Here is a 16,698-nt window from a genome sequence, read left to right as displayed (position 1 = left end):
TCGGTGTTCGGGGCGTGGGCACCACGCGCCTAAGAGCTTTCTGCGCTTTGGTGCTTGTGAGGGCCATGCTCCACCTTTTTCAAGCCATGCACGGTGGCAAACAGGTTCTATGGCGTCGAATCTTCGTCTAGGGGGTACCGGTGACAGCATGTGACCTACACGTGCCACTGTCTAGGGACTTTGGCCTCCTTCCCTCACTGTCGGCAGCTTATTTTGGGTGTTTCTGCTTGTTTGTGTTTGTGTTATTCTCTTGTTTTTCCGGTCACAGCCTACTTGTGTTTGGATCTAATTTTATGGGAATATTTATTGGCTAGTTGCTAGGTCAACCCTCTTTCTTTAGAGAGCTAGTGAGCGTTATTGTAAGAGAGGCTCAATTGTTATTCTTGTAAAATTTGTATTTCTGCTTAGGCAGCTGTTTTACTAAATCAGATCATTCTGGCTTAAAAAATGGGAGGTCTTGTCCCTTACTTTCAAGTTGTAAGCGTCTGGACTTTTTGCAGATTTAATGATAACACATTGTATCTGTTAAAAAAAAAAAAAGTTATTTTTTTTTTTTGTTTGGGGGGGGGGGGGGAGACAGAATCCCTCCTCATACTTAGGAAAGAAGGAAATAAGCTATCACATCATCAAGATCCTAGGAATTGCCACAATAATTACATCCCTCACTCCCACCACTAAGGGAACAAGTAAGGCATTAATTGCCTCTCATACCTCCCTTGTCTGGAAGCATGTTGAGCATTTAATGCCAACTAACTTACGATAAGGAGACGGGGCAGGGACACCCCTACACTAGGGTCCATGGACAACCTTCGCATAACTACCACAAGCAACCCAGACTTAGGGCAACACATGGCAGAGAAGTGCATGAGCACTTGTCCTCTCGGGTAGGCAAGCTGAAGTATAAGAAGGAGATAAACCTCTATTTAAATTATAATACACCTATCTATTGTACACATAGGGCTTCATAGTTAAGAGATTCTTCTAATCTTAAGATTCTTACTAACTTAGGCATTAGAGCTGTCCCCCACTGACTCCCGTACCCCAGCATGCCTCTAAACCATTCTTCATTTTAACCTGTGTAGGAAGCCTAGTTCATTGGATTGCCTGGGTGTAAGGTTTGTACGAAGAAGCAGTCAACGGATTTTAGCTCTATCAATTGACACCGTCTCGTCTTTGGGAACGAGTGTACATATGCTCTACCTATCTTTTACTTTCCCAAGGTTGCATGGCTACAACTAGATCGAAGCACTACAAAAAAACACTGCAAATCGCCGCGTGTCTAAAGAAATGAACCCCCCCCCTAGAGTAAGAGGAATGCAAGGACCCCCCCCCCCCCTAGAGAAGAGACACCCGAAGGTCAACCCGTAACTAAAGAAATGAACCCCAAGTCTAGTCTATCCCTGGGGAAACAATGCCTCAGCGCATTGCCACGTTGGAAATCCAGCTTCAGTATATGGCGCAAAACATGGATCATGAACTAGAACAAAATCAAATCATCATGGCCAACTTCAACGGTTGAACCTATTGATACCCATCACAACAAGAATGGCAAGAATGTGGATGATCATGAAACCAAAGATAGCAGGTGCAACACAGACAAGCGAGAATGAGAGAACCAGCCAAAACCACAGAGAAACTAGCTGAAACCACGGGAGAAGAAGCCAAAAGGAAAGTGCCTAGAGTCAAACGAGACAGGTAGCTGTGTGTATTCCCAGCTGAATGATTTTTAGGCTAAATTGGACAAGATGTCCCGGAAGATGAACGGCAAAGGACCCCCCCCCTCTCCCCAAACCACTTGGAAGCTTATCAGACTCAAGTTGTCTTCCAAGGTGCCTTGTACGAACTTATGTGCAGGGCATTCCTACCACACTGAGAGAGGGAGCCCGAAGTGTATTAAGAAAATTTAGTACGTGTTTTGAAAACAGTTTTTATGAGTAATTTTAGTAGCATATTATGAAAGAGTTTTAAGAAAATAATATTCAAAAGAATTTTAAAAGAAGTTTGTTCATAAAATTTTCAGGAAAAAAGACTGGACAAAATAGGGTTCCCTTCCTAGGGTGTGCCACCCATGGCACCAGCACAGTCGTGATCGTGTGCTACCCGTGGAGTTAGTATAGTCACATTTCGAGCAAGGGAGTGTCCTCCCAATTCAATTCAGTAAATACTTTTATTGTATGAAAAGTTAATAGTTTTCCGATAGCACGATACAACCACATGAGAGTATGGGCTATCACTTGAGTTTTTGTCCTTGGGTGTGCGATCCATAACGTACGTTAGCGAAATCATAGTCTTGTGCCACCCGTGGTGTTAACACAGTCACAAGTTGAGCAGAAATGTGTTTCCCAGTTTTTGTATGTCTTGCATGTGGCCACAAGAGTACTCAGATACCTTGAGAGGCGTGTCAACCCTAAGTGTACAAGAAGTTAATAGTACGATATTAGAAAAGACAGTATTTTAATACTCCGTTTGTTTCGACGTAAAATGATTTCTGAAAAATGGTTTCGACATTTTACGGTGTTTGGTAGGGGCAAAAACAATGGTCAATGAAAATCATTTTCGGTTTGACCGTAAAACCTTCTTTAATTTTTAAAAAACGATTTACAGCTTTAAAAACTGGAAATCGTTTTTCGAAATTAAACTCTTCGTCCTTACACGCACATGTGATATCCGATTGCCGGAATCCGGCAATGTTCAGTCGTCAGAATCCAGGCAGCACCGGAATCCGGCAACATCCGGTCACCGGAATACTGCCGGCGCCGGAATTCGGCGACATCCAGCCACCGTCGCCAGATGCCGGCCGAATCTGGCCGGAAGCCGACCGGATCTGGCCAGGATCCAGCCGGATTTGGATGGATCCGGTCACTGATCCGGCCGAATCTGGCCAAACTGGCCGGGATCCAGCCAGATCTGGAGGAGTCCGGCGGGAATCCGGCAACGGCGACTGGACGTTGCCGGATTCCGACGACGGTTGCATTTTCTTCTTTTATAATTTTTTCGTGCGAACCAAACGCCGAAAAATATTTTTTTTGAAAATGATTTTGTCGAAAATATTTTACGACGGAAATCATTTTACGTCGAAACAAACGGAGCCTAAGTTAGAATAATTTTTAACATTTATTATGTAAAGTAGTTACAGAATAGTCAGCATTTTTGTTAGAATAATTTGTTTAGTAGTTAATTTATATGAGCACAGTTTTTAGTGTCTATCATACAAAGTAGTTTAGAAAGCAGTATTTGTGTTAAACTAGTTTTATACACTTTTAAGAGGAAAACTCCCTCTCGTTAGGTTTCAAAAAAGTATAATTTTATTTTTAATTGCAGTTAAGTGTTTTGTTTAGAAAGATTTTCATAGTGTATATTGTGATAAACTTAAAAAGTAATAATTTCTATTTAACAAAAGAGATATTTTGTCATAACAAATGAAGGGCTCGCATCACAGACATTTTTGATTTGGTGTTTACTTATTGAGTCATAGACTCGCAATTCCACTTGTAAAACAATATTGTTTTACAAAAACTATAATTGTCGCAACAGATGATCGACCAGAGCATAAGGTAAACTCGATCTTTAGAGTTTTCTTTTTTTTTTCCTAATTGATTAAGGAAATGGTTACATGGGAGGATCTTTGACACTCATAATTCGAAAGGAAAAATGAGTGGACGATCTTATAATTGAAAAAAGAATAGACTACCCAACAACAGACCCAAAACAAACTATGCCAGCTGTGTTGAAATAATTACAAATCCGAACCACCACTTGGAAACAACGACAACCATCATAAGGAGGTCGAAGCGGTAGAAGCACTGTTAGAGTTCGAATCTAAGACCACAAAAGATAGAGGCACCAACACAAATTCAATTACAAAAGTCTTTCCTAAAAGATAAAACCACATAAGATTTGGGAAACAATAACCCACACAACACAGAAGCAACAAAACACAAACATAGATGTGAAAATACATTTAAAATATAAATAAAAACAACAACAATAAAACAGCAAAAAAAAAAAAAAACCCAAAAATCAGTAGCTGCAGCATCAGGCAGAACGGAGGAAGGCTTCATGAGGGGTGTCACTTGAGATCCACGCACTGGTGCGTGTGAACCATGCACCGACTCGTGGAGGTCGGAAGGAGAAAAGGCCAACAGCTACAAGGAGATGGAATGTCGGTGGAGATCTAGATGGTGGAAAGACGCGTTGGAGGCTGGGACCAACGGAGGAACGTAGATCTAACTTTTAAAAAACCAAATCTAAGAACTCAGACAAAACCGGTTTCCAACGTGAAGGATAATACGAACGATGCGATAGTGGAGCCATGATACTAAGCTTGAGATTTTAGGCAGGATAAGTCATACTAGATGACAGATAGAACCTCATGAGAGGTGAAAAGTGCTAGAGAAACCTCTAGCCAAACTGCAAATTAAGAAAGAGCTTCGTAAGGGTAAAAGGATGAGGAAAGGATGGAAGAGATGAGACCCTTCCCTTCTCCTTGTGACAGCTACAAAGAGAAGAAACTAGAGAAAATCGCATGAAAGAGAACAAAGGTTGTTTTTTTTTTTTTTATAAACCCAACGGCCACTTAGAGTTTCCTTTTGACATGAAGAGTTTTGGATCCAACCAAGAGAAAGTTATCATGATCGAGTTTATTTGTATGGCTTATGTGCCTTTTGCATATGGCAATATATAGTTTATGCTTCCATGTATTTAAGATGAGAAATGATAGAGATTCTTCAAGTGTCATTCTAATGTCCTTCGACTCCTTTTATGCTGACATGACATCCTATTTTTAATTTTTTTTTTTAAAAAAAAAAAATGTGTCATGTCAGTATAGAAGGACCTCAGAAGGAGTTCTAGCATTTCTCATTTAAGATATGTAATTTGGACAAGAGATGTAAACAATAATGAATGATTATGTACATGTTATGTAACACCCCGGTCCTATATTGGAAAGAGATAAATAACTCACATACAGTGAGTGATTTATAAGAGATAGATGAGTGATAAGTCTCACATTGCCTAGTTACTAGGTGAAACTAGGTTTTATAAGTGATTCTAGGGAAAGTTTCAAATCGACTAGTCCTTTTGGGGTGGTAGTCAATTTTGAAACTTCCCTAGAATCCATTATAAAGCTCAGTTTCACCTAATAACTAAGCAATGTGGGACTTAGCACCCATGAGTATCTTTATAAACCACCCACTCTATACGAGCTATTCATCTCTTCCCAATATGAAACCGGGATATTACATGTTATGTCTAATGCTCTATTGATGTAATAGTTCCAAAGTTTATATATATATATATATATATATATATATATATATATATATATATAAATTTCTGTTGTGAGTTTTTATTATGTAAATAGCAGTAATGCCGCGTGAATATCATAAAATAATATAATTATTGGAGTGTTACAGCCACCTTCCACTGCTTCTCTCTATGTGGGAGTAGAGTGCAGGGTTATGGCTCTCGAACCTTCTTTTTTTTTCTTTTTTTTCTTTTTTTTTTTTTTTTTTTTTTTTTGAGGGAAAGAAACCTTTCATTGAGATCAAATAGTGTTACAACAGCAGACACCACAAGGGTGAAGTATAAAACAAACACCCTAAAGGTGTACAAACATCTCAATACAATACAGACAGTTGCTACTAAATAAAACCCAGCCAACAGAATGATGCCTCTACGTTGACATACACCTTTACTGGAACAGGGAGTCGGTCACACATTCTGGGCGACTGCCAATGACTAGATTAATGTACGTACAAAGCAAACTGTCCAAACAAACACAAACTATAACAAAACAGGAAAAGCTCAATGGAGGAAAGTCTCTGCCGGGAAAGCCACCGCCTGTGGCGGCGCGTGCGGTGCACGCGCCGGCACTAGAAAACAAGCCCCTCAACCCTGAAGCGCCAGAAGCCTCCGAACAACCAGATCCACCAAACCACGACGAAAAAAACCAGGTTTGCAGCCCTCACGCGCGATCGAACCGAAAACCACCCCGGGCGCGTGAAGGCCACGCGCCGATCACCGAGAGACCGCACAACCGTGGAGAGCGGCTGGGGCACCAGAGACTGACGACGAACACAGTTGACGGGCGCGTGTCCACCAGAAGACGGCGAAAACTTGTAGATCTGGCCTCCAAAAATCTGACAGTGAACAACACAACCTCAAGCTCCGCCATCAACACGCCATGGGTGACTAGTCCCCACCGACACCTTCACCAGAGGGCTCTCCTGCCATTACAAACTAAAACCATAAAACCTAAAACACCCACCGGAAACACGCCGGGGCGACAAAACTTCCGCAAACCCAAAAGGTCGGAAGACTCAAACAACAAACTAAAAACCATCTTAACAACTAAGACTAAGATGGCCAACAACAAAAAACCCCCAGGGAGGAGGGAGGCGTGAAAGCCTCCCTCCCCCAAAACCAAGACAAAACTGCCGGCTCTTTCTCTCACTAGAAAACGGGAGCTTCTCTCACTAGAGGTCCTTAGTGGAAGTCTTCTAATTTTTTTTTTTTTTTTTTTTTTTGCCGGCTGTTTTTTGTTTTAATTTTTAGACAAAACTACATTCGTGGCATGTACACGTGGATTTAGATACACGTGTCATATTTTCATTGATCTGACAGGGACAAAATGACTTTTTCCATTGAGGGCACGCTCGACAAAAAAAAACTGATGAAGGGGCTTATTTGACATTTAAGTAAAACTTAGGACTCTATTTATCAAAATGGGATTACTTTCACAGGAATTATTATAACCTTAAGGATGCAAATCATTTTTTTTTCAATGTTGAATAATTGAGTCAACCATAATATTTGGGAAGATTCATTCCATCATTGTTTCACAAAGCAAAAGATGCCGCATTTTTCAATCACAGGGTCCACGACCCAATTATTATTTACAGCACAGGAACATCATAATCATAATAATCCTATTCCTGTCGTTCCTGGCTCTTGTTCCTTCTGGGTTGGTTTTTATTCACGGTGGGGACGACTGCCGACTGGAAAGATATGGTCATAGAGTAGGACATGGATGAAGTAGAGAACGACCCATCTTGGGACTATACTCGTGTCGTCGTTTATACACTTGTGGGTACTCTCATGTACTTTCTATCTTCCCCACGAAACTGGTTGGCCAATATTGGTGAGGAACGCAGGACAGATTGAAGGAACAAGAGAAACAAAAAGAAGAAAATTAGATAAATCAAACAACAATGGGTTTTCAAGTTGAACCAGAGTCTCACCGATCAACGATGAAGTTTGGATGAGTCTCACGACCACCGAAAATGAGAAAAGATGAGTCACAACTTTTAGAATCATCTAAAAACAACAATGGGTTTTTTAGTTTATGGTTTTTTTTTTTTTTTTTGAAAAAAAAAAAAAAAATCAGTATTGTGTTTTTAGTGTTTTTTTTTTTGAAAAAATTAATTATTTTTTTTTCGAATTTATAGGAGTATTTTTGTCCTATCGAAAAAATTTTAGAATCATTTTTGTTTTGTTGTTGACCTTAGGGGGACATTGTCAAATTTTTATAATTTAAGAAAAACATTGACAATGAGGTAATAATTTGAGGGGAGTATTTGTACTCTTCCCCAAATACTAATAAGCTCATTAATTAATAAACAAAATAAAACTAAGACCCATTTATTTCTTATTTTGTCCCGCGTCAGTAAGCCTTTAGGCTTAGTCCAATTGCCGGTTCAAGGTTCCCTAATGAGTAGGGGTGAAAAATAACTGTCCGCATTTACTTTTCACACATATCTATTATTTATTATCCACGTATGCAGATCGATGCAGATAATGATCTTAGGATATGCGGAGTCAAAATATGATTTTGAGTTAGGACCAAACTCAAGCCGAAAGTCAAAATTTGGGTAGGATCTTCGATCCGACTTGACCATCATATAAATACATATAAATACCCCTATGGTAACCCTAGTCACCTCCCTTGCCAATTTGCAGACTAATGCCCGATAGATCTTAGTTCACCGACAGTAGTTATGGCAGACAAATCTTCCTAAACTATATTGAGCACAATCAAGTAGTGGTTAAAGCAATAGCTCTCTCAGGAGCCACATCATAAATAGGTTCACACTATTTTTCCAAAACACTCTTTTTTGTTCCAATACCTTATGATCATAGCCATTAACAATTAATATGGTGCATCTCATAGTCACAAAAAAAAAAAAAAAAAAAAAAAAAAAAAAAAAAAAAAAAAACACCAACCAGGAGCATCACCTCATAGTAGATAGTACAATCGATAGGGGACAATCTCAGGTTATAAAATGAGTACTGACAATGTTCCAACAGTTCATAATGGATTTTCATTTCCCATATTTTTTTTTCATTTCAATTCAGAAGTACAGTGTCTTCTTAAATTTCTGCATCATGTATCAAATTTCTTGGGGGAACAAAGTCTCACCTTGCAACACTTCATAAGAATCTGAACATAAGCCTTCGTAAGAACTCAGACACTAAAAAACAAGAATGGAAAAGATACAAAATGCATAACAAAGAGCAAACATACTTGGTGGATCAAGAAAAAAAATAAATTCCATGCTTTCAGATTAGCATTAAATTCTGGTGTATACACTAAAAGTACAAGAGTATTTCTCTGCCGTTACATTGATAATACAATCAGTATTTATTTGAGTTAATAGAGGTAATAATAAATTATAATTTTGTGCTCTGCATTGATTGACAAAGACATTGAGATATATAATAAATCTAAGTTTCTTATATGACAATAAACAGGGTAAAGGAGCATACTTTTAAGAAATCATGAAACCCTCACTTACCATGGTAAGATACCGTCATTATATTTTTGTTACAGTTGACGCTGAGATAACAAAAACTGATCAATTTTTTTTTTTTTTTGGTTTTCTGTTCATCACATTACAATGCTTTGTGAGTGCATTGGAAGGTAAGGTTGAGGTACATAACCCTCTTTTCTTAGCTCTAGCAGAAGCCTCTTCAGTGTTGAATAGATCTCGGCAGACTCTGGGTGACTTCCATCTGCAGCAACAAAAATATGAGTTGTGTTGTTGATGTCAATCCAGCTGTACCCAGGAACCTTCTGGACTTGTCTTTCTTTCATCAAACGACGTATCTTGAGCACACTCCCCCACTGTCCAGCATCAGCATGTAGATTAGAAAGCACTACATAGTAGCCAGAATTTTGAGGGTCTAACTCAAAAAGATGTCTAGAAGCTACTTCAGCAAGTTCAACATTACCATAGACCCGACAGGCACCAAGCAATGTCCCCCAAACACCGGCATCAGGAGTGAATGGCATGCTCTTTATCATTTCAAATGCTTCATTCAACCTACCAGCACGCCCAAACAAATCTACCATGCATGCATAATGCTCCATCCGGGCTGGTATTCCATATTCCTCAGTCATGGAGCAGAAATAGCAAGCTCCAATGTCAACTTCGCCTGCATGACCACAAGCAGATAGTATAGCAAGAAAGGTGACATGATCAGGAAAAAATTTGTTTTCCAACATTTGATCGAATAGAGTGAGAGAGTCCTTAAGGAGACCATGGTTCCCATAAGCAGAAATTATGCTATTCCATGAAACTTCATTCTTCCCCTGCATTGTGTCAAACACACAGCGAGCAGAATTCAAGTTTCCACATTTAGCATACATGTCGATCAGTGCACTCTCAGCAAAAAGATCAGAGCTGAATGCACCTTTAACCATGACACCATGGATCTCTTTCCCGTAACGGAGTGAAGGTAAGTTGGCACATGCAGATAGAGCAGCTGATATGCCCACACAATCATACCTGGTTCCTTCCATCACCATTTGACGAAAAAGTTCAATGGCCTCTTCTGGCTTGCCATTCTGGGAACAGCTTGTGATCATTGAGTTCCAACAAACAGTATCCCTTTCTGACATTCTTCCAAAAATATGATGAGCAAGATCCAATCGTCCACATTTAGCGTACATGTCCGAAATTGCACTTCCCACATGACATCTCCCATCAAGCCCATTCTTGAGGATGCTACAATGCAATTCCTTCCCCAATTTCAGAGCAGCCAAACCAGCACAAGCAGGCAGAACACTTGCCAGGGTAACAGAATTTGGTCTCATCTTCTCTTTGAGCAGCCACCTGAAAATTTCCAAAGCATCGCAATTCATTCCATTAAGCACAAAGCCTGAAACCATAGCTGTGCACACTATGACATCAATTGTGTCGCTTTGGAGGAAAATCTTGCGTGCCATCTCCACATTCCTGCACTTAAAGTATATATCAATAAGTGCACTCTTCACGAATAGATCCAAAGGCACACCATGTCTTACCATATAACCATGAATTTCCTTACCTTGTTTGACACATGCCAATTCAGTAACTGACGGAAGGAAGCTTGCAAAGGTGATCGAGTCTGGTTTGATACCAACAGATATCATCTCGCAAAATAAATGTGAAGCCTCGCCCATAAACCCATTTTGTACAAATCCAGAAATCATGCCATTCCAAGTTACCAAATCAGTTTGCGGCATCGTATCAAACAACTTACATGCATCAAACAAATAACGACATTTTGAATACATAGCTAACAATGTGTTAGCCACAGGAGAGTCCAACTCCAACCCATACCTAACAACCAGTCCATGAAGCTGAGTACCCAAACCAATCTTTGCTTCCGAGGCACAAACAGACAATATACAAGTAAATGTCACCGAATTGGGCCTAATTTCACTATTTTTCATTTCCAAAAATATTTGTAGAGCACTACTAGGATCTCCATTTTTCACATAACTACTAAGCATGACATTCCATAGAACACAATCTTTATGTGGCATTTTATCAAACAAACATCGCGCATCATTGATACAATCATTTTCTGCATAAAATTTGATCAAAGAACTAGCTATAAACACATCCAACTCAAAACCCATCAACCGAATTGTTCTGTTAACTAACTTAACTAGACTTACATTATTCAAACCATTACAAGCCTTAATCACATAAGGAAAAGTATACTTATCGGGAGAAGCACCAAAACCCAACATCTTAAAGTAAAACAACAAGGCAAAATCAAACCGACCCATTATCGTAAACCCTCTAATCATCCAATTCCAAGGCAAAGAATACCTCCGTTCAAGCTTATAGAACGTATTCTTGGCATCTTCAAAGCTGCCACAAAGAACGTACATTCCCAAAACCCTTGCTCCCAAAAGACAATCGTTGCTAATTCCTCTGAGAATGACCTGGGCGTGAACTTGCCTACCTTGTTGAAGAACAGAAGCGTCAGAACAAGCTCGCAAGACTGACGCAAATTGGCTTGCCAAAGCCTGTTCAACAGTTGGGTACAAAACACGTAGATGATTAAAGTGGTTGCAGTTGGTATGCAGGAACATTGCTGGTGATGTCCGTGCATAAATTTTCATGTTGACGACATAGCTCTTAGATTGTTATGTAAATTTCCTTTCCCATTGCAGTGATGCACATTTTCTTCAAAATGATTCAGACAACCGAAGGCTAAGCTCACACCGGCATACATGCATCGTTATTTCGGTTTTTCAGCGGTCAAAATAAGGTTATTTTTCGAAGATTTTGGTTAAATCTGATTTTTCGTCTAACACTAACCTATAGAGCTAAGTTGTAACAAATTGATAATTTGATAAGACAAAACATGACCCTCGTTAGTTCGTGGTTTTTTATAAAAAAAAAAAAATGGTTATTTTAGTTGAGGGGACTAAATAATATTTAATCATTTTATGTTTGGCATTGAATCTAATAATTCTTATGACCGACGACACGTAACCATATTTTTGCTTGGTTGTCACTATAAACAAACGTCATTAATGACGTAGATCGCCCGAAGTCGAACTCGATCGGACTGCTAATGATGGACGGTAGTGTACAATATACGGGCATCGATATTGTATTACAAATCTCTCAGAGCAGTGCCAACCCTGTCGAAAAGGGGTTAATATTTTGAATAGATCATATGGTATTGAATTATGACATGATTTTATTATTACAACATGTTTATATTTATATTGCATTTGTGATGGCATTGTCAAAATAATAAATTGTAACCTTATAATCCTGTATATAATTTATAAATAATTGAGTTGATTATACGATAAGATGCGCATCGTGGTAGTACATGATAACATGCACTAATTTTCCAGCCGTTATTGATCACTTTCTCAGTGAAGCGGCCATGGCCTATTGAAATTACTATAGACTAACATTTTAGAAAGAAACAATGAGGAGGACTTGTAAACAAGTCCCCATCACGCCTAATATCTTGATCCTTCTCATGCTGATTTAGGAAAAATAAAAAAATAAAAAAACCAAAAAAGAGAGCTTCACTAGAGTTTGGAGATAAGCTAAAACCTTTCCAGCATAGCCTCTCATTAGAATCTCTAATCCAGTAATACCTCGAATAATTAATAACATTTTTATAAAGTTGAAATAGCCATGTAGCCACACCCAGGCCTTGGATTTCAAGGTGACCCGAAAGCCACCCCCAAGGATCCGGGGGTGGCGCCGGCTGCCTCTCCAAGGTGGCAGCCACCCCAAACACCCACTTTCTATTTTTTAAAAAAAAAAAAAATTAATAATAATAATAATAATATTTTATTTTATTTTTTTTAGTTTTAATTTTCTTTTATTTTTTATTTTTAATTGGAAATGACATGTGTCAAGGTATTATGTGCATATTTCGCCAAAATGGGACTTTTTCAAACATTTTGGTAGTTTGTGGGGCCAGAGTTCAAACGATGGTAGCTCGGGGGGCTATCCGTAAAACGACTAGTAGTTTAGAAGGCTAAATTATAATTTTTCCTATGAAATAATAAAATGACCTTATACCACTTTTTATAGGTTTCAAATATTTCAAATTCCCCATTAAGTAAAATGCTTTTCGAAATAAAAACAATGTAAATTATTAGTTTAAAATATGCAACAAACGAAAGTTTGAAGTTTTCTTGGAATGATAAGTTGTACACAGAAATCTTTTCTTTCAAAAAAAAATAAAAAAGAAGAGTTGGTATGCAGGAACATTGCTGGTGATGTTCGTTCATAAATTCAAAAAAAGAAGATAAGTTGGCATGCGTGCGAAGATTTGCTCTATAAAAAGGCCTAAAGATAAACCCTAGACCCTCCGTATTCGGTTTTTTACTCCACCTTAGACCTAGAGAGAGAGAGAGAGAAAGGGCTACTTTTAGAGGACTTCTCTCTCTAAAGCTTGAAGGATTCCTATCTAAGGACTAAGGGTAACCTAGCCTTTAATATCTTGTTTTTCACATATGTTCTACTGTTTAAATTCATGCTTTAACATGCTTAGCTATTTGTTTAAATAAAAAAAAAATGCAATTTTGATGAAAATAGTTTCTTTATTAAGTTTTATGTAGGAATATTAAGGTTTAATAATATGTTTTAGATTTCCTAAAGAATAGTAGTAACCTCTTCGATATATTTTTTTAGGCTACTTGTAATGAAATTTTAACAAATGGGTTAGCTTTAAATAGATAAAGTTATCGCCTTTAATATTTTTTTGACTCACATTATGTATGAAATATTTCAGTTATGTTGTGTTCAAACCTCTATGTTCCAATAAAGTTGGATTAATGCATGAGTATAGGTATTTAGGTTAGTTTATATTTTTTGTCATGGGACGAACGATCAACCCAAATAGACGAACCAACGTTAGAATAAATAGGAGCGACCAATCATTGCTATCCAGAATAAGTTTATAAATTGTTTAATGAATGATTAGGCTTTTACCACATGATTAGGGTTTTACTTGTACGGATTAGAACTTTTAACGTGTTTATCCTAACATTAGAGTGGGATTGCAGTGACTTGGAGTTAAGATGCTCAAGATTGTGGAAGAGCGATTCGGGTAAGTAATTTATTAAGAGATTGTTCATATTTAACGTGTGATATGTCAGCATATTGAATATGTTTTATTCTATGTCATGAGCTTATTGATTTTTATAACATGCTTAAGACTGCTTCAAATGGACAAATGTTTATATATGATTTTATTAAATAAATTAACAATACTTGCATTGTATGACATGACCATGGGTCATAGGCTACTATTGTACTAGCTTGACCTTGTGGTAAAAAATATTTACTTTTATGTTTGAGATTATATCCAATGGTTGTTTTGTGACAGACGCACCATGTACGAATAGATTATCATTACGACTTTGCTAGTAGTGTGGCCACTCAAGGTTGGACTACTAGTTATATGGTGGTATGTGGCAATATCCAGGGCACCGGTATTTTCTTACAGGTCGTTCGAGACAATGCCAATCCTACTAAGAAGCAATTAAAGGCTTGGATAGACCATACAGAGGAAAAGCTATGATTAATTCCAATTATATATACTGCATAATTTATCTGTATTAAAATATACAGGATTTGTTATCAGGGTTATGCTCTCTACTTCAAAATAAACATCATTTTTTAATGGTATAATAACAAAGACAACTTATACATACTTTTATGAAAAACCCACATTTAATATATATTTAAAGGTTACGAACTATTTCTTAAACTCATTGCATAAACCAATTTAGCAACCATTTACTTAATAAGTTGCGGACCTACGTCGTGGTGTGCTGTCGCAGGCACCCAAAAATAAAACCTTACTTGTGAAAATATATATATAGCAGTGGAAGTAAAGGTCGATCCCACGGAGAGTAATTAGCCGAGTTTTATGCTACGTGAACAAGGATGGGGGGGTTTTGAGTATGAAAATAATTTTAAGAAAAATAACAAAGAAACAATTTAAAATATTAATCAAGTAAGAAAACATTGGTCTAAGTCAACTTCCACCATCGGAATCTGGCAACTGATCATCGATGCAAATATATATCAATTCATGCTTGAATATTCACCGTTGGAACTATTTTCCTATCTCTCCTTAGTCGTAGTTAATTAGAAGACAAGCGCTCTAATTAACCCTAACTACTAAACAACCTAAGACAAGCGCTATAGGTTTAATCTAGTAGCAGCCTTAAGAATTAGAGAGATCGATGAAGCGAAACAACACAAGCACAAGCGGTTGCATTTAATTTCGTCGGATGTTCTTCCTAAGATTTAATAATCACTGAAAAGCAGCAAATCATTAAATCTTAGTTACTTCACAGATTGGAGGGATCAAACAATTACGGATTTGATATCCAACCTAGCAATAGATTGCAACGAATAATAAACTAGTAGTACTCCTAGCAATTAAACGAGACAATCATGAAAATAAGTATAGAAGAACATCTGATACTCAAAGCATAAATCGAACAATAAAAACAAATTAGATCTCACAGTTTTATTGATTCCGAGGCTTCCGTTTCCTTCGACCAATTATGAAAGTTTAGCCACGCAGGGCCATGACTCAAAGAAGTTAGAGAAGAGGGGAGAAGATGGAAGATAGATGATGTGTGTTAGAAAGTGTGTGGTGTGTGTAATGGTTCCCCCCTTTTATACATGTTTCATCCCATATGCTAGAAACCTAGGAAATCTCCTAAAGAAAGATATTGTAAATACTATCCTAAAATAACAATACACAAATCTACTAATTAAGGAAAATATTAAACATAAAATAAAGGGTAGGATAACTAGGAAGGTGATGATTTCAATGGGGACTTTTGTTGCCATATGCTTTATCGATTCTTTCCTTGTTTAAGTCCCCACAAATCAGCCAAGTATGGAGAGAAAATCAATTTGCCTTGTCATGGAAAGAGATGCTCCTTTCATGTTGTCTTCTTCACGTGGTCCCCACAAATCTCTTCTTTATTTTCTTGATCCTCTACGCATCTTTTCCTTCCTTTTCTTCCTTTTGCTTGACTTTGTATTTATTGCTTGGCTTGGCTGGAATTGATTGGATGATTATGAAAAGTCTCAAAGTAAAGAAATTTCCATATCTGAAAAATTCCGCAATTAAACCGCATCAGAACGTCAACTTCAAGCCTGATTTCGACCTTGATTCATCCGGTATCTCTCAAAACGCAAAACATAAAAGTTGTAGATCTTTTTCTTGGTGTTCCACAGCATCTTGAATCATCTCAATCGAAGCTTTTATGAGAGAGTTATGCCCAGATTACAAACTGATGTCAAATCTGTCCAAAATCGCCCAATTAGCTTTGTTTTGCATTTAATGCCTCAATTTGTATCCTAAATCAAAATATAAGAATAATTAGTACATTTAGGCATTAAATAAGTATAAGAGATTAAATATTAAGGGGAAAAATATAACATTTTACATTCTCATCAAATTCCCCCGCACTTAACCTTTGCTCGTCCTCGAGCAAATCTCAAATTCACCTTCCTAAGAAAACCAAGGTTGCAACGCCATCAACAAGGAACAACCAAGCTCTTCACAATTCAGAACATATCATGAATAAACATTTTTAAACAGCTTAAAATTACTTAGCAAGTATTTTCACTTGAAGATGGAGTAGACTAAAAATGTAGACCCTCACGGAAATAAACACTCGACTCTCATGTGTTTGAAGGGTATGTGTTTCGCTCAAATTCATTCCAATGGAAATGATCTACCATAGGCTTGCATATCTTCTCATTCTCCACCACTGGAATCACATGCATAACATGAATCATAAGGACTTTTTAAGGGTTGTAACAGGGTTTAGGATCAAGGTAGGAAATATTTGGGAGTGTAGCTCAAAAGCCATTGAAACTAGTGGAGCAAAAATCAAATCAATTGAGG

The 16,698-nt window shown here is 37.7% G+C and overlaps 1 protein-coding gene across 2 annotated transcripts; it reads right to left on the bottom strand.

Moving 5' to 3' along the window:
* Nucleotides 1-8,318: 8,318 nt before the first annotated feature.
* On the bottom strand, nucleotides 8,319-11,599 carry LOC133856883 (pentatricopeptide repeat-containing protein At4g21300). 2 transcript variants are annotated; one of them, XM_062291929.1, is made up of 2 exons: nucleotides 9,232-11,599; nucleotides 8,906-9,124 (listed from the first exon to the last, which is right to left on the bottom strand). In XM_062291929.1, the coding sequence occupies exons 1-2, from the start codon at nucleotides 11,396-11,398 to the stop codon at nucleotides 9,048-9,050; spliced, it is 2,244 nt and encodes a 747-aa protein (XP_062147913.1). In that variant the 5' UTR covers nucleotides 11,399-11,599; the 3' UTR covers nucleotides 8,906-9,047. The 2 variants fall into 2 exon arrangements, with proteins under 2 accessions (XP_062147912.1, XP_062147913.1); XM_062291928.1 differs by having other exon boundaries at nucleotides 8,319-11,597.
* Between the last annotated feature and the right edge of the window lie 5,099 nt (nucleotides 11,600-16,698).

The sequence above is a fragment of the Alnus glutinosa genome, chromosome 14 (genome assembly GCF_958979055.1).
Source record: "Alnus glutinosa chromosome 14, dhAlnGlut1.1, whole genome shotgun sequence".
Classification (NCBI taxonomy): Eukaryota; Viridiplantae; Streptophyta; class Magnoliopsida; order Fagales; family Betulaceae; genus Alnus; species Alnus glutinosa.
Note: the sequence above shows the minus strand (reverse complement) of the source record. Positions and strands in the feature narration are given on the sequence as shown.

Bases quoted from the DNA above. Each gene is read 5' to 3' on its own strand.
- LOC133856883 (XM_062291928.1), bottom strand. From the start codon at position 11,398: ATGAAAATTTATGCACGGACATCACCAGCAATGTTCCTGCATACCAAC.